Genomic DNA, 18,935 nt, shown 5'->3' with positions numbered 1-18,935 from the left:
GGGTGGTGGGCCTACAGGATGGCGGGCCCACGTCGCTCCTTCGGGCTGTGCCCGACCGGGTCCCGTGGGCAAAGACCCGGCCACCAGGTGCTCGCCTGCGAGCCCAACCCCAGGCCTGGCTCCAGGGTGGGGCCCCGGTGACGCCAATCCGGGCAACGTATGCTTCCTTGGTTTTTTCTCTTTCATAAGGGGCTTTTGAACCGCTCTTAGTCTGACCCGTCACCTAGAACCTGTTTGCCTTGGGAGACCCTTCCAGGGGCATTAAGCCCCGGACAACATAACCTCTAGGATCATTCGGGTGCTAAAACTTCTCCACCACGATATGGTGTGGTGGAGAAGAAGCGTTGTCCAAGAGCCGAGGACCATTGACAGAGACATTTAGAGACACCGGCAACTAGCAGATACAGTTGTAGAACCTATTCGAACACCAGGAGTTGGAAACATTCACTGGAACGGTACTGGACTATATCAAGTTCTGTATCGGAAATGTGACTGTGGACAAAAACATTTGCGTCTTTCCCAACCAGAAACCCTGGCTGTCCAGCCAGGTTTGCACACTCCTCAAAGCCCGTGATGCTGCCTTCAGGTCTGGTGACGACCTCCTTTACAGGTCTGCTCGAGCGGATCTGAAGAGAGGCGTTAAAAAAGCCAAGGCGGACCATAAGAGGAGGATAGAGTCCCACCTGTCCAGCAACAACACACGGGTGGTGTGGCAGGGCATCAATGACATCAGTAACTTTAGAGGCTGTCCTACTACAACATCAGGGGACCAGAATGCGGCGCTGGCAGAGGAGCTAAACTGCTTCTTTGCCTGCTTTGAAACATCACAGCAACACTCGTGAGCCTCCGCCCTGCCCTCCCCCCCTTCCAGTCCTTGCACCCCCACACTCACTGTCAGGGAGCATGAGGTCAGATGGGTGCTCCTGGCAGTGAACCCCAAGAAGGCTGCTGGCCCAGATGGAGTTCCGGGTAAGGTGCTCAAGACGTGTGCCCTTCAGCTCACCCCCATCTTTATCAGGATCTTCAATCTCTCCCTGGCCCAGGCAGTCATCCCACCGTGTCTGAAATCCGCCACAATCATCCCGGTACCAAAGAAGGCCCCCACCACCAGCCTGAATGACTACCGCCCTGTGGCACTCACCCCAGTAATCATGAAGTGCTTTGAGAGATTGGTCCTCCAGCACATCAAGGACTATCTCCCCTCACACTTCGATCCGTACCAGTTTGCATATCAGGCAAACAGATCCACCGAAGATGCCATCGCCGTAGCCCTCCACTTAGCGCTGTCACACCTGGAGCAGCAGCAGAGCTATGTCCGTATGCTCTTTGTGGATTACAGTTCAGCCTTCAATACAATAATTCCGGACATTCTCGTCACCAAACTCACCACACTCGGCCTTTTCCCTCTCACATGCACCTGGATAAGAGACTTCCTTACAAACCGGCCCCAGACAGTGAGACTCGGCCCCCACCTTTCCTCCACACGGATACTGAGCACCAGCTCCCCACAGGGCTGCGTGCTGAGTCCCCTCCTGTACTGTCTCTACACCCACGATTGCAACCTGGCCGACAACAACAACCTGATCGCCAAGTTTGCTGACGACACCACAGTGGTCGGGCTCATCAAGGGGGGTGACGAGACAGCCTACAGGGAGGAGGTCCTGAGGTTGGCAGCCTGGTGTTCAGGAAACAACCTGGCTCTGAACACCAAAAAAACCAAGGAGATCACTGTCAATTTCAGGAGGCTCAACACCGACCCAGCCCCACTATACATCAACGGCGAGCGTGTGGAGAGGGTCCACACCTTCTGGTTCCTCGGGGTCCTCATCACCTCTGACATCTCTTGGAGTGAAAACACCACTGCAGTCATTAAGAAGGCGCAGCAGCGGCTTCACCTCCTGAGAGTTCTCAAGAAATTCAACCTGAACCGCTCCCTGCTGCTGACTTTCTACCGCTCGTCTGTTGAGAGCCTACTGACTTACTGCATCACAGTGTGGTATGGCAACTGCACGGTGGCAGACAGAAATAGGCTTCAGAGGGTCGTTAAAGCAGCCCAGAAAATCATCGGCTGCCCTCTCCCCTCCCTGATGGACATCTACTCGTCCCGCTGTCTCACCAGAGCAAATAATATCATCAAGGACAGTTCCCACCCTGGCTCCACCCTGTTTGACCTGCTGCCCTCAGGAAGACGTTACAGGTGCATCGGGTCCAAAACAAACAGACTCAAGAACAGTTTCTTTCCCAAAGCCATCAGTCCCCTGGTCTACCTCTACCACAAATGTGCAATACTCCCTATTGGAGAAATACAATATGTTATGCTGTGCATTATATTGTACTGTGTAAATAACTTGCTTTTTTATCTTGCTTCTTCTACTTTTATATATTGCTGTGTATTTATTGTACCTTTTGCACTGAAGGAGCTGCTCTGAATTTCATTATACAGGGTATAATGACAATAAAGGCATTCTATTCTATTCTATTCTATTCTAGAAAAAAAAAACAAAACAATGAGTAGTGCACTCAACTGCCATGGCCTATATGCATGGGGACGCGTTCAATACTTACTTTCCCCGCTGTATATAGATGGATGTTGGCGATGCTTATGAGGTATGGCACATTTTATTTCAACATGAGCTGTGATGAAGAATGCTGCTGCGACCAGCGCAGCAGACACACAAATAAATGCCCACGCAATTAGGTGCTTCAACCTGGGGGTGGCCGAAGAGACTGGGAACAGCGGGCCAGAGAAACGTTGACTGAGGTAAATTTTAGATAGAAGTGTTTTTGCTGTTTGTGTTTTTGCTTTAAAGGAGCTGTGTGGGCAGCTGTGGCTCAGAAGGCAGAGCGGGTCGTCCACTAACCGAAAGGTAGGTGGTTCGATCCCCAGCTCCTTCAAGCAGCATGTCGAAGTGTCCTTGGGCAAGACGCTGAACCAACACTTGCCTCTCGATGTGCCCATCAGGCGTGTAAGTGTGTGAATTGTTAATTAGCATATGAATAGGTGTGTGAAAGGGTGAATGTGACAAACAGTGTAAAGCGCTTTGAGTGGTCTTGAGTGACTAGAAAAGTGCTATATAAGTGCAAGTCCATTTACCATTTCTGAAAGAACATGCCAAAAACTGTTGTAGGGGAACTACCTTAATTTGATGTTGCATTCGTTGATAAAATGACGGGGCACCACCTTCCTCAGCTAAGAAGGACTGCAGAAATTAACTGCTATAACGCTGATAAAATACTAACGAATGAACTAACAATAAACCAGTCTGATAACCTGAAGTGTAAACTCTGGATACAGGGATCGTATATATTCAGCTCAAAAGGACACCGATTAACCAGGACTTAAATAAAAATCTCATTTATTAAGCAGAATTATGGATAATGAATGATATATCATGAATGGTACGACGGAAGATATGAGGTGATATGATAGAACACAAAAGAAACTTATGGCAACACAATGGTAAAACAAGTTTGGCGATAGTGAGAAGTAGTTGTAAGGGGATAATAGGGACGCGAACGTAAAGTTAAGGGATTAAACGAGCAGTTGAGAGAATTTGGATAAATTAGCAGTATCTTAACCTCACGGACCAACTCTTATTCAAACCCGCTGAGCATGCCTACTGGATTGCTGGCGTCCCGGTGAGTTCTGCTCCGAAGTAACTCGAAGATGCCCAGGTGCTCATCCGTGGCTCGATCTGCTTGGTGGTCCGGTGGAAGGCCCAGGCACACCAAGGTGAAGAGCTGATGTTGGACGGTGATGTCTCTCGAACTGGGTTCTAAGGTGTCGGTTACAGATAAGGGACGGCTCCGGATGGTTGTTAACCCAGACCAAGGATCAACAGCTGGCTGCAGGGTTTTGGTTCAGTTGAGTCTGTGAAGGATTATTTTAGACGGATAGTAACAAAATTGATAGTCTCTTCGATGGCCGATCGAAGAGGGTCTACAAAATTATTATTATTCGACTAAAATTTACAGACTAAAACAAAAACGTGTGGCTTAGAAAAAGGAAGGTTTACGGCAAACTATAGAAACACGTCTTCGGAAAATTAAATCATGCTACTCGGTATGGCTTTTGTGTAGCTCGAAGACGGGAAAAACTTAAAGAGCAAAACGACCGTACAAGACTAAGACAACTAAGAAGTAACAAACAAAACTAAAACAAACTAAAACATAACTTAAGACAAGACTGAGTAACGCGCACTGAATTCATGCTGCGGCTGCAGACATTTAAATCTCGCTCCGGGGCGTGTCTAATGGGCAGGCCGTCACACACGTGAGACGGTTTGTGACGCGCAAGGTAATCTCGCCTCATGGAGCTAGAATTAATTAATGATTCATACGAGGGGCTCATCTGCTTCTCACTATGGTCAATCACATATATTTTGAATGGACGATTTTCAATGACATTTCAACATTGTTCACAACATGCATTAGGCAGTTCCTATGATTGTATGACAACATTAAAGATAATCATGGTAACAATTTATAATACTCATCCTAATATGAATGATGACTCGAGGTATAACTAACACAAAATAAAGAAATAAAGAGAGGCAGACTATATTTGCTCAAGATGATTATCACTATTACGGTTACTTAATAAATAATAAATAATGAATTAATAAATGCATCACGTCAAGCGTATTGTTATGTACCTCTAGATGGCAGTATGGTTCCATGATAAAAATTCAGTCAAACTTTATAAAACAGTTAAAATCACAACTTTGTCATACTTCAGGTTAGAGATACTGGGAAAACACCAATATTATGCGTACAATGAGTCCTGTAGGGTGAAAACATCAAAAGTTAAGTTTAACATAGAAGTTTGGTTATCCTGGCGTATTGAGAAAAAGCACACAAGCATGCACCAGTTGCTTCAGGAATGTCCAATTTACAACCCATCAGCATTTGCTGATTTTTGTGGGTTCCTCTGAGGCATGTTATTTGTCTCTCCAGACAGTTTTATTGTCTTGAGCCCTTAGGGCTATTGGGGAAGAATTAGCCTTAACATGGGACATCCTGGGTAGGAGATGCCCATGAGGTAAAGGCGTTGACCTTTTGGCTCTCTCTCTCTTTCAACGTGTGAGATGGGTAGTTCACTGGGCCAGACATCCTGTCTCTCTCCGAAATCACATTTCATTATAAGTAAACCAGATGGTCTATAATTCAGTCAGTTGGCTTGTTTACACCTCTGTTTCTCATGAGAAGCCAGAAAGGGTAAGAGAAGGTCAGTTAGAGGCCAGTTCTGCTACACTGTTGACAGTGTCATGGTCCTGGGTTTTTCGTTATGCCATGGTATTAATATCTGTTCTTTTTCCCTTTGACCACAGCTGATTCGGTGCGGGGAGGCGGAGCTGCCGGGGGGGGGGGGGGGGGGGGCACACAAGTCGCACCTGCAGCGCATCGCCAATCAGCCGGCTTCATATGCTCCAAGCACACTCGTTTCGGTGCAAGACTATTCTCTAGTCCAGCTGTGTTTCCCTCGTGTCTCTCGCTCTCATGCCAGTCTCTTGCCAGTTGCTGTTTGCCTACGTTCATTGATTCATTGTGTTTTCCTCCGCTAGTTTTGCAGAGCGTGAGTTTTCAGTTACAAGCATTTATAAAACTTGTCTCTCCCTTCTGGAGTTTTTTCGGTTGGTTTATCTACTTTTAGTTTTTCCCCGTTTGTGAGGTTTTTTCCGCCAGTTTTTTGTGTTGGGCGAGTTTTCTGTTCAAGCATTAGTAAGTCTTGTCTCTCCCTTTTGGAGCTCTTTAGGTTCTGTGTTGTACTTTGATTTTTCCCGTTCCCTGTGATTATTAGTTGTACTTTGTTTCCAAATAAACCTCTGCATTGTGACTCTGCCTTTTGGGTTCTGGCCTTGATTTCTCGTACATAACAGAGTCAAATTCGAAACACAGCAGCCTGTTGTTTCCCCTCCCCTACCCTCCCCAGACTCGAGGTTGCCGGCCACACACTAACCTCTGCTCTGCTCACTCACACAGTCAATTTCAAAAGAAAGATGATCATGCCTCTCTATGTTAGACAGAATTAGTTAGTCCAACATAGCCTTTTGGAACAAAACTCACTAAGCCAAGCTGAATCTGTCAACGCTTTCCCCTACTGTGCCACCACACCCATTTTTGCGCACCTCAGTCCGCCAAACTACAAAACAGACAGTGCGACATGTTGCGCTGCTCGAAACTAGCACTGCACAGGGTTTGCCACCCTGCGCTACCTTGAGTCAAGTCTGGTGTGCTGCTGCTTGGGTAGAACAAACACCTTCAGTCATACAGGCTTTTCTGGAGTAATTTGTCCATGCCTGATATTAAGAGACTCCCATTGTTAGGCTTAGTAGCTGCCAAGTATTAGGACCCAGAGATGCAGAAACCAGAGGCAGGAATTGTGTAAAACCAAGAATAATTTATTAACAAAACGAAGAACAAAAAACGCGCTCAACGAGCGGACGAAAAAACAAACAAAAGGCGCACTCAAACGGAGTGGAAGACGAAGCAAACAAAAGACGCACTCAAACGGAGTGGATGAACAGAAGGAGCACCGACGGAGCGGGTTTGACCCGAGGCACGCGTGGAAGCGGCAGGCAGACACTGAAACAAAAGAAAAACACAGCACAATCAACGGCTGGAAAAACTAAGGACAACAAATGACTTTTCCTAACAAGGAGGGGAAGACAAAGAGACTCGTACTTACGGACCAACAACCAGACATCGACCATGGAATGAGGAACAATCCGGCAACGAGGAGAAGAAGGTCCATGTCTTTGATGAAGGGAGAGTGAATGCAGGTGAGTCGCCGTGGGAGGAGCTGGCAGCAGGTGAGGCCCAGCCACGACTCCAGGGGTAGACAGACAGACACACACACAGGGAAAAGGGGAGAGGAGACACACTGGGAGAGACAGGAAGGCAGGATCATAACACCCATGGTTTAAAAGATAAATATGGAAATATGAAAATGAAATCACAAGGTTTAAAATATGTCTTACATATAACTTAAAAAAAAAATTATACCTGCAGAAACCCTATTTTTTTGCATCCCTATTCATTTGGTAGCCTAATACTGACAAATTACTTAAAGGACAAAAGAATAGATTTTGTTGTTGTTTATTTTTTGCATTACTTTCTTTACTTTGGCGTTACTGACAAATTTTCTCTTGTTCTTTTGTATGCAGGTACCTCCTGGGAATTAAATTGATGTTGTTGTTGCTATTTTTTAGTTAGTTAGTTCGTTTTGTTTTTTAAAATGTTGTTAAAAGAAGAACAGAAAGGCTAGTTTTAGCCTGAAAAAAAAATTAAATGGTTATACCAAAAAGAACTTTATTGTGGAAAAAAATTAAATGGTTATACCAAAAAGAACTTTGTTGTGGAAAAAAATTAAATGGTTATTCCGAACAAACAATTCTGAGTTATTTATTTACTGCCATAATCGGACTGATTAAGCATGGATGACTTCATGATAACCAGTAGAAAGTCCCTTCCAGGCTGAATACTGTAGATAATTTACCTCAGATACAGGTGAACAGTCAACATTTTGGCAGCTTTCATGTATTTGGTTCTGATTACTCAAACAATCAGGGGGCCCGGGCATAAGGGAAACCCAGAATAGCAAAATTCAGAGTCCAGCTCTATCAGTCCTGCCTGAACGAGATGATTCATCACTTTCTTAATTTACAAAGGAGCATGTACCATCCAGAATTACATACATAATGTCTTGTGTAGGTTGCCAAAGGCAGGGAATTCAACTTGCTCCTTTGAATGATGTCATATGTTGTTCTCATGCTGTTACAAAGCATCTGCCTTTTCTATTTCATCAGTTTCATATGCCTCCTCAAGGTCCTTTTAGTAAATGCATCCTCATAGAAATGTGCCTGCATGCCCTCAAAAGAACACCCGTAACCTCTGCAGGTGTGATAAGATGTTTAGGGTTTTTTTTTTTTTTGTAAAATCAACAGGAATTTTTTTCTCAAAAAAATGTTTGGCATTCTATGTATTCTTGCATCATTCTCAGAAGGAATAAGTGATAAAATGTGCAATATTATTTTAATGTAACATGACAGTAACCTGCGAGCTACAGAGTTGGTATTTTCCATCCATCCATCCATTATCTATACCGCCTATCCCTTTCGGGGTTGCGGGGGGCTGGAGCCTGTCCCAGCTACAATGGGCGAGAGGCGGGGTACACCCTGAACCGGTCGCCAGCCGATTGCAGGGCAACATGCAAAGACAAACAACCATTCACACTCACACTCACACCTACGGACAATTTAGAGTCATCAATTAACCTAATGAGCATGTTTTTGGTCTGTGGGAGGAAGCCGGAGTACCCGGAGAGAACCCACGCATGCACGGGAAGAACATGCAAACTTCACACAGAAAGGCCCCGCCTGACCCGGGGATCGAACCGGCAACCTTCGTGCTGTGAGGCACGCGCACTACCTGCTGCGCCACCGTGCAGCCCGTTGGTATTTTCACTTTCACTAAAAAGGATAATTGCAGTAAAGTAGAAATACCCACAAAATGAGCTGGGGATATGGACACCAGTCCAAGTACATTTGAAAGCTGGCCCAGCTGCAGCCCAGATGAAAAAACGGATCCGCAGCAGTATTGCCAGAAGACACCGGCCCAAGTCCGTTTGGGAGCTGGCCCAGTGTCAGCTCAGATGAAAAAACGATCTGCACCAGTACTGGCCTGGTATGCCAAAAGACAGTGGCCCAAGTCCGGTTAGGAGCCGGTATCACCAGAAGAAACTGGTCCGAGTCCGTTTTGGAGCTGGCCCAGCTGCGGCCCAGATGAAAAAATGGATCTGCACCAGTACTGGCCCAGTTGTGCCAAAAGACACTGGCCCAAGTCCGGTTAGGAGCCGGCCCAGCTGTGACCCAGATGAAAAAACGGATCCGAACCGGTATTGGCCCGTTGTGCTAAAGGACATCAGTCCAAGTCCGTTATGCGGATCTGGCCCAGAACTTATGGAGGGTCTGGGTCAGATCCAGGCCAAATAATTTTTGCTATCTGGGATGATATGTTGTGATTCCATGTTACATTATTTATGAATATGGGTTGTTACCATTCAATCGGTTATATTGCAAGGTATGTTTCTGTATGGTGTTTCAAATTCGTGCCCCATGTGCCCCCTTTTAACTTTGAGCACCAGCCCCTCCAAAGGTCTCTGCACGGCCCTGATATGAACAGGGCATTATATATTTTGGAATAATTCATGTGGACTGAAGCACAAACTTTTAAATGCTTTTATTTTTTTATTTAGCATTTCCACTATCATGTTTCCTATGTCCCTTGCGTGTTGTTGATATATCCTCCTCACTATTCCTATTAAATTGCATAAATAAGTACATTGTTCTTAATGTTAAGGTTAGACACCTTTCCAAAAGCAAAATATTAGGGGTTATCGCTGCTCATATAATGAGCATCTTACTTTTCGAACTGCACTTACCCCACTTCCGTTTACTTTCCTTACTTCCTTTGTGTGGACTGGAGCTCGTCTTCCCGTCGGGCAGGTAATGTAGATACCTGTTTCACTGGTTTGTTGCAACTTGCAAATGTGAAGGTAACTTATCTAAAACACACGTGAAGTTAGTGTGTTAACAGTGTTATGTTTTATAGCTGCAAGTTTATTTCTTTTCATGCATAAATCTATTAATTTAAGTGTGTTAATCTCCCGTTAGCAGTTAGTAGGTGTGGAGGAGGGTTAGCATGGCAGCTGCCTGGAAATGTTTTAGGCAAGAAATGGGAAATGCAGTAACAGAATATTGCTTCATATTTGATTGGCGCTGTTTAGTTTAATTGTTGGGAGATTGTTGGCTGATGAAAATGAGCAGAGCTTGGAGAAATAAAGGGAAGAGCTGGTCACTGAGTCAAAGAAGAAGAACTACAAAAAGATAATCAAGGACAAAATGAGCAAAACATTTGCCCTCAGCCGACATGAAATCATCAATCAGTGTCCAAGTGTTCGAGCCATGAAGGACCGCTGGTCTGCTGTTTGACCCTTCTCAAGTGAGTTGTAATTTGTAATTCCTGTTAAGAGATGAAAAATGAAAATGTAAAAAAAAACCAAAAAAAAAAAAACCAACCCTTTAAGGGATTGCTTCCAAATAATTTTGTCAAATTTACTTGATCAAAGATCCCCTCCAGACTGGTTTTAAGATGTGTAAAAATACTCTTACTAAGTGGCTAAGGACTGATGTGATACCTTTGTCTCCTGTGTCACCTTTGTGTTTCAGATCAATGCAGAATTTTAGAGAATAACCACTATGCAAAGGCAAAGGCAAATTTATTTGTATAGCACAATTCATACACCAGGCAATTCAAAGTGCTTTACAGAAGCATAAAAATACATTAAAATCATACATTTCAAAGAAAGAAAGGAAGAAATTAGAAGAGAATAGAAAGATTAAAATAAAATAAAATACATTTAAAGGAAAACTAAAAACAGAAGCCAGTAAAAGACAATAATTTAGCAATCAAAATCACTGAGCAGATATATTTACTTTAAGTAAAAGCTGTAGCAAATAATAATGTTTTCAACCCTGATTTAAATGAGCTGACAGTTGGTGCAGACCTCAGGTGTGCAGGGAGAATGTTCCACAGGTGAGGAACATAATAACTGGAAGCTGCTTCACTTTGTTTGGTTCTGATTCTGGGAACACACAATAGACCTGTCCCTGATGACCTAAGAGGTCTGGATACTTCATATATAAATCTAGAATATATTTTGGTCCTAGACCATTTAATGCTTTGTAGACCAAGCAGCATTTTGAATCAGCTGTAGTTGCCTAATTGCTTTTTTTTTTTTTGTTTAGGCCAGTAAAGACTCCATTGCAATAGTCCAACCTACTGAAAATGAATGCATGAACAAGTTTTTCCATGTCTGCATGCAGACATCCCTTAATTCTGGTTATATTTTTCAGGTGGTAGTAGGCTGATTTGGTAATGAGCTTTAAATGATTGTTAAAATTCAGGTCAGAATCAATAATTACACCAAGATTTCTGGCTTTATCTGTTGTTGTCAGTGACATGGAGTTAAGGTGAGCACTGATCTTTGACCTTTTATTTTTGGGGCCAAATACCATCACTTCTGTCTTATCTGCGTTAAGCTGAAGAAAATTCTGGCACATCCACTCACTGATTTGATGAATACACTCACTCAGTGAAAGTAAGGGACTGTAGTCATGTGATGACACAGAAATATAAAGTTGTGTATCATCTGCGTAAGTATGATAAGAAATATTATGATGCTCCATAATCTGAGCTAGGGGCAACATGTAGATATTGAAAAGAAGTGGTCCAAGAATGGACCCTTGTGGCACCCCACACATGATCTTTTTTGGTTCAGACACATGCTCACCAATTGACACAAAGTAGTCTCTATCTTGTAAATAGGATTTGAATCAGTGTAGTACAGTGCCAGTAAGTCCCACCCACTTTTCCAGCCTGTCAAGAAGTATGTCATGATCAACTGTATCAAAAAATGCATATGGAGCCAAAATTTTTGTCTGCATTAGACCATCACACTCCCAAGCTACTGACACTATTTCGTGCCAAAGGTGGAGCACTTGGAAAAAGACTGGAGATCATAGTGGAAACACTGCAGGTAAAATACTGTTCCAAATTAAAGGTAGCTTTGTTCTTTAAGATTTCCAAGTAACATAAATATGGACATCAAAATGCACGATAGACATTTGTCTGACAGAATTTAGCTGCTGCCCTAATACAATGAGTAACTATTCAGTGGGGCAATAATGAATAAATTACATGAAAAGAAAAACTAATAACAGCTCATGCCTTTAAGATGCTGTATTTTCTACACAAGGCCAATGTCAGTTCTGGAGCTCATCCCAGCTGTCAATGGGTGGGAGGCGGGGTACACCTTGAGCCGGTGGTCAGTCGATCGCAGGGCAACATATACAGACAGACAATCATTCATGCTCACACTCACACCTAAGGGCAATTTTGAGAGTTACCAATTAACCTAATGAGCATGTTTTTGGTCTGTGGGAGGAAGCCAAAGTGCCCGGAGAGAACCCACGTGTGCACAGGAAGAACATGCAAACTTCACACAGAAAGGCCCTGCCCGACCCGGGGATCGAAACGGCGACCTTCTTGCTGTGAGGCACGCGCACTGCCTGCTGCGCCACCGTGCCGCCCAAGGGGTATTATATTACATTATATTATATTATATTATATTATATTATATTATATTATATTATATTATATTATACCCTGCAATCGGCTGGCGACCGGTTCAGGGTGTACCCCGCCTCTCGCCCATTGTAGCTGGGATAGGCTCCAGCCCCCCGCAACCCCGAAAGGGATAGGCGGTATAGATAATGGATGGAATATTATATTATATTATATTATATTATATTATATTATATTATATTATATTATATTATATTATATTATATTATATAGTAAATCCCTCATTACAATTAAGAAGAAGAAGAAGAACAAAACAGCTCATAATGGCAATTACTGTGACCACAAAGCCTGGAGTTTCTACAAGCAACTGCCCAAAGGACATTGGAATTGTCATCGACAATTCCTTGTTTTTCCTCGCCACTGTCGCCAAGTGCTTGCTCATGGGGGAATTGTTGGTTTCTTTGTAGATAAAAGAGCTTGGTCTGTACCAGCTCTATATGGAAAGTGTCCTTTCTGGGTCATAGACTAATTATTCCTAAGAAAGAAAAATATTTAGATTAAATTCATTGTATTGATTAAATTCCAATCAATGCAGTGATTAAAGTGGATGATTATTACCCAATTATATATCATTGATATGTAGAATTCAGTAATTTTTTATTAGTACTATTTATACATTAAGAAGTTTGTCTTTTTCAAATCAACTCAATATTTTTGTTTAGGTTTTAATTAATTCCTTATTTTCTATTCAAATCTACTCATTAAATGATTAACTATTAAGGGTCTCTTTAATTAATATTTACTCAATGTTTAACCTGGTTACTAAAGACTACACTGACCATCACTTTTTGATGACTCAGTTGAAGTCTTCTGTTCAGTATTTAAAATTCACAGGACAATTAACTGAAGAGTAATGTAATCCCCAACTGCCTACTGTAGCACAATAAGAAAGCTGATTGGCACAAAGAGCACAAACCTGATGAGAATATGACAAAAGCAAGAAAAAGTGTTCAATTTTCATTTTGTTTCATTTTTCCATTTTTTTTTTTAATAAGTAGATTAAAGACCTTTGTTTCCTAAAGCCAAATTATTGCCCAAAACATATTGCCATTTTTTTTTTTTTATTAAATATAGCAATACTGTTAGAAAAGTCATTGTACCATGGTTGCCTTTGTCCAACTCTTTTCAGAAACTTTTCCAAAATCAGAGGTTTTCTTTCCCAGTCTGACTGACAGAAAGTAATGCATGCATCTGTTGGGTTGACAGGCTGGACTGTTGCAGTTCTCTGTTCATACAGCAGTTTGTAGTAGTATAGAATAACCATATATCAGATGTAGCAGTATCATAATAAAAGAAATCCAACAACACAGTAAGATATGTATCCAAAACAGCTTTATGGAAACAAAATAACTCAAAAAAAATAATTAATAAATTAAATTAAAATTAATTAAAAGTAAAATTAAATAAAAATCCTGTAGTCCAACCGGGAAACAAAGTAAAGTAAATTCTGTTTCTTAAAATTTAACGCTTCCCAGTGCTTCTTTTAAGCTAAGTAGGATAAACACACTCAGGATAAAACACACAGGTATAATGTTAATAACTATCTGTGACTAAGTTGTTTGGCCAAAATAATTAAGCAATTATACACCATTCTCACCTTTTTCCTATGGTAGTTTTAGTTACATCATGGTAATTTGAAGTTTAGAAATAATTCCCCAAACATTGTAGAGCAATAACAACCATCCTATGGAAAAATAACTCCTGTGATGTTTCTGTATCAGTGTCTCTGAATGTACAGCAGTTTACATCTTGTTAAACAGTCTCTCAAAATCATTTAAGGTTCTGAAAACTTCGGGTGAGATCATAAGACCAGGGTCTCTGATATCTGAACATTAATTCTCCGGGAGGAATTTGACACTTGTTGTCAATAAAGTTTCCTCGACGTTATTATGTTGCGCGCATGCGCACCAGCTCCATAATGCAGAGAGGAATCCTGCAGCTGTCAACCATGTAGAGAACTGTGGTGGAATTAAACGTATTGTTTCTGTGATCCGTCTGTGTAAATCATCAGCTCTTGAAGTAATCGCTTCAAAGCGATGAAGGACTGTGTGTAATCCGCTGACATACGTTAATTAACGTGACTTGGGTCGCTTGTTGCCATGGCTTCTTTAACAGTCAGCTCAGCGGCTCGGAGCATCGACAAGCATCGGAAGTCCTTCTCGCTGCTGTTCTACCGGGCTGTGCGTGACCTGAAGCCGGTCTGGATGCTGGAAGAAATGCGGACAATGGAGACTTTTTACCAAGAGGAGGACGTCAGCCAGAGAATTTACACCCCGTCAGAGGCGTTGCTGTACGCTATAGTTCACGATCACCAGGCGTATGCCCACTACCTGCTTAGCCGGTACACCGATGAAGCGCTAGCAAAGCCCGGGGAGCGCTTCTGCTGCTGCCCGTCCTCCGCACCACACCTGTCCATGGCTGTCCGCTACGACAGGCGGTGCATTCTCGGCTTCATCTTACAGGAGACCCATCGGGTACCCAGCACATCCACCTGCACGGATCGAGCCGGGTGTTTTCATATGGAGGACGGGAGAACCCCTTTACATCTGGCCTGTGAGCTCCTGCGGCCCGAGGCGGTCATCATGCTGCTGGGGAACGGAGCGTCCCCGCACGCCCTGGACCACAACGGCTTGACCCCGCTGGACGTCTCTCTAGAGAAACTCAGGGATTCCAAGGAGGTGAACGGCGGAGAGAAGAAGCAGTGTCTGGACAACCTGCTCATGTTCATGCCAAAGCTTCACTTTAAAATGAGAGGAGCTCTGGCCAGAGAGCCTGAGTGTTGGAGCGAGGTGCTCGGCGAAGAGACATACAAGTACTTGTCAGGAAGGAGCCCAGCGTCGCTGCTCCTCATCGCTATGCAGACTATTCTGAAGCAGCTGAGTCCTGCGACCTTTCCGGACAGTCTGCATGAGCTGCCCATCCCCCCCTCCCTCAAACCACCGGGACTGCCTGTGACCCAGCGGGACCGGCAGAGGGTGGTGTAGCATCAGTGTGACACGATGCATGCCGAAGGATAATTGTAATATTTTAGCATGGTGTGTGTGTGTGTGTGTGTGTGTGTGTGTGTGTGTGTGTGTGTGTGTGTGTGTGTGTGTGTGTGTGTGTGTGTGTGTGTGTGCCCATGCGCTGCGTTCGAGGACATGTTTCAGATTCAAGACAAATTCATAGCGGGATGGCTGATGCAAATAGAGAGAAAAAAAATAAGTAAAACTGAATTTTTGGGTTAGGGGGAATGATTCGGTTACGGTTATGGTAAAGGTTAGGGGTCGGCAAGTAGTGGTCATGGTCATCATTATAAGTCCCAAGAAAATGAATGTAACTCTATGTAAGTTAATTTCCCGAAAAGTGACCTAAGTTTTTGCGTGCGTGCGCGCGTGCGTGTGTTTGCTTGGCTGTTTGAAGAACTGTATGGCTACAAAGATTTCATTGTAGGGCTGCACAAATAAACACTAAGTCAGGGAGAAAATTAATGACTCTTATCTAAAGTTGTGACTTTTATCACACTGTTAGCCTACTGATTGAATTAACTGGGAGCTGGAGGTTGATTGGAGCATAGACGCAGTTTCAGCAGCACGAGCAGTGGGAAGACTCGGGAATAAACAGCCATAATATTTAACCTCTTACACTAATTCAGGCATTAACAACAAGTTTGTCTGTCATCATTCAAAACTGTTACTGTCCTGCATTTAAACCACTGTATCATATCAGAGGAGACCAGTACTGATGACAGTCTCCATAAACTGTGTTTCTGTTGTTCTTAATTTATTTAGGTTGTATTTAACAGTCACGTTGAAGAAAGTGATCCTCATTTGAAAACCAGTGACTTAAAAACTGTCTGAATGATTGATTATTTCTAAGAATCCAAGTGATCTCATTTCGTCTTTTCTGACTCCTTATCACTGTACATGTTTGTTAATATCTGCTGATTCTCATCACACCACAGAAAACTAATTATGGAAGAAATCAACCCTAGAGACATACTGTTGAATAGGAAAGTTTTTAGTTTGACAAAAAATGTCCAGCATTTTCAGGAACATACACCACCTGTACTCTGATCAAACTCCAGCCACTGAAGTTTTCAGAAAGTTTTATTTTAGATGTGTAGTCCATCATATCCTAATAATTTTGTTTGAACTTCTTGAAAGCTTCCTTGGAAGAACTATGTAATTTGCTACTAAAAGAAATAGTGACACATTTCTGCAACGGCTGTTGAAGTTAATTGCATGAAGTTGAAAAGCAGTTCATCTCCAGGTGAATTTCCTTGAAATAACTGCTCCATTCAAACAAAGTAATTTTTTTACCATTTATTTATTACTAGAAATTGTGTTCACATTGGATTCCACTTTCCTGTAGACAAGGGCCAGATTGACCTATAGTGGTCCTCCCAGGCAAAACTGAGCCGTGGGCCACAAGTTGCCCCCCCATTTGTCCTAGTCTCTTGGCATTGTGTATATAGTGGTCAGTAATTGGGAATGACTCAGTTAATCAGAAATGTATTTAGTCTGTTGTGACCTGCTAAAACAACACCAAATTACGAAAAACCTTGTTATCAGGTATGAGGTGAGGCCCAAGAAAGTTAGAATTCGGTCTCTATCCCTTAAGTTTAGAATACACCTTGGTGGTTCATTCTTTTAAGAAACATATTTTCATCAATAAAACTAAACTAATTTCCCACACCATGAACATAAAGCACTCCTGCTCCTAAGGGTCTCAGGCTCTTTGGCAGTCGCCCTCGTGACCAAGCTGGTTAGAGTGATGGTGAATACAGGGTGAGATGTGTTTCTGATGGATTTTGGTTTGTGTATTTAGTGTAAAATATACATGCCAGGCTTATTTTGTTCATGCCATACAGTGTGGTTAAAGGCCTGCGGCCTGCTGTGCAAGACACCCTCGTAAGGAGGAATGAGACCTGATAAGCAACTTCATCAGGTTCTGATACAGCCTAGGGTGTTACAGATTTGGCACATATCACATGGCCTGTCTAATCTGAACAGTTTTTTTTTTTTGCAGACAGAGAAAACCTTCTTCCCTCCCTTGCACACCCTTGGCTGCACAATCACTTCTCTAATCATGTTGCATATTATAAGGTAAGGTAAGATAACACTTTATTAATCCTCCATAGGGGGAATTTGGGTGTTACAGGCAGCAGCAGTAGTGTCAGAAAGTATAAAAAGACATAGAAAGGAATAAAATATATACAGTCTATGCCAGCAAGTACAACATTTTTCAGTATTGCACATTGGATAAAAAAAGTATGTAGCAGTATATAGAAGAAAAATATGTATATGTAGTATATGTATAGACTTGATACAAAAACATAGGAATGTAATACTGAAGAAAAAATTTAATATTGCTCTAGATTTTGCCTGAGATGTAATGGCATGATGATGGAAACATATCACACCGTAGTTCAAAATGTGTAGAGCAGTAAGTACATAATCACAGTGCTACATCAGACAAAACTAGAGTTGAACAGTCTGACTGCAATTGGTGTGATGAAGATTTCCTCTTCATTTTCCCCTTTTCGTCATGTTGTGGTCATTCTTTACAAAATTAAGCCATTGAATTCAAGTAAATGTATGTACAGTGGATATAAAAAGTCTACACACCTCTGTTCAAATGCCAGGTTTTCGTGATGTAAAAAAGTGACAGCAAGACAAATAATTTCACAACGTTTTCCACCTTTAATCTGACCTATAACCTGTACAATGCAAGTGAAAAACAAACAGAAATCTTTCAAGGGGGTGAAGTAAAAATAAACAACTGAGATAATGTGGTTGCATAAGTGTACGCACCCTTTTATAACTGGGGATGTGGCTGTGTTCAGATTTTACCAATTACATTCTAACTCATGTTAAAGCATCAGCACTCACCTGTCGCCAATTAAAGTGCCTCTGATCAACCTCAAATAAAGTTCAGCTGTTCTAGTAGGCTTTTCCTCACATTTTTGTAGCCACATCTTCCAGCACAGGCCATGGTCCGCAGAGAGCTTCCAAAGCATCAGAGGGATCTCATTATTCAAAGATATCAGTCAGGTGAAGGCTACAAATGAATTTCCAAGGAATTAAACATACCATGGAACACAGTGAAGACTGTCATCATCAAGTGGAGAAAATATGGCACAACAGTGACATTACCAAGACCAGGACATCCGTCCAAAATTGATGATAAGACGAGAAGAAAACTAGTCAGGGAGGCTACCAAGAGGCCGACAGCAACACTGAAGGAGCTGCAGAAATTTCTGGCAAGTACTGGCTGTGTAGTACATGTGACAACAATCTCCCGTCTTCTTCATATGTCTGGGCTATGGGGTAGGATGGCAAGACGGAAGCCTTATCTTACAAAGAAGAACATCCAAGCCCAGCTTAATTTTGTAAAAAGACATCTGAAATCTCCCAAACGCATGTGGGACAATGTGTTATGGTCTGATGAAACCAAGGTTGAACTTTTTGGACATAATTCCAAACGGTATGTTTGGCACAAAAACAACACTGCACATCACCTAAATAACACCATACCTACAGTGAAGCATGGTGGTGGCAGCATCATGCTTTGGGGCTGTTTTTCTTCAGCTGGAACTGGGGCCTTAGTCAGGGTGGAGGGAATTATGAACAGTTTCAAATACCAGTCAGTGTTGGCACAAAACCTTCGGCCTTCTGTTAGAAAGCTGAAGATGAAGAGGAACTTCATCTTTCAGCACGACAATGACCCAAAGCACACATCTAAAT

The 18,935-nt window shown here is 42.6% G+C and overlaps 1 protein-coding gene across 1 annotated transcript; it reads left to right on the top strand.

Moving 5' to 3' along the window:
* Positions 1-13,279: 13,279 nt before the first annotated feature.
* LOC139347273 (ankyrin repeat domain-containing protein 9) lies at positions 13,280-17,381 on the top strand. Its single transcript, XM_070986700.1, has one exon. It carries the CDS (start codon positions 14,307-14,309, stop codon positions 15,189-15,191), a length of 885 nt encoding a protein of 294 aa, XP_070842801.1. The 5' UTR covers positions 13,280-14,306; the 3' UTR covers positions 15,192-17,381.
* The last annotated feature ends 1,554 nt before the right edge of the window (positions 17,382-18,935 follow it).

Source organism: Chaetodon trifascialis, chromosome 19 (genome assembly GCF_039877785.1).
Source record: "Chaetodon trifascialis isolate fChaTrf1 chromosome 19, fChaTrf1.hap1, whole genome shotgun sequence".
NCBI classification, from domain to species: domain Eukaryota; kingdom Metazoa; phylum Chordata; class Actinopteri; order Chaetodontiformes; family Chaetodontidae; genus Chaetodon; species Chaetodon trifascialis.
Note: the sequence above shows the minus strand (reverse complement) of the source record. Positions and strands in the feature narration are given on the sequence as shown.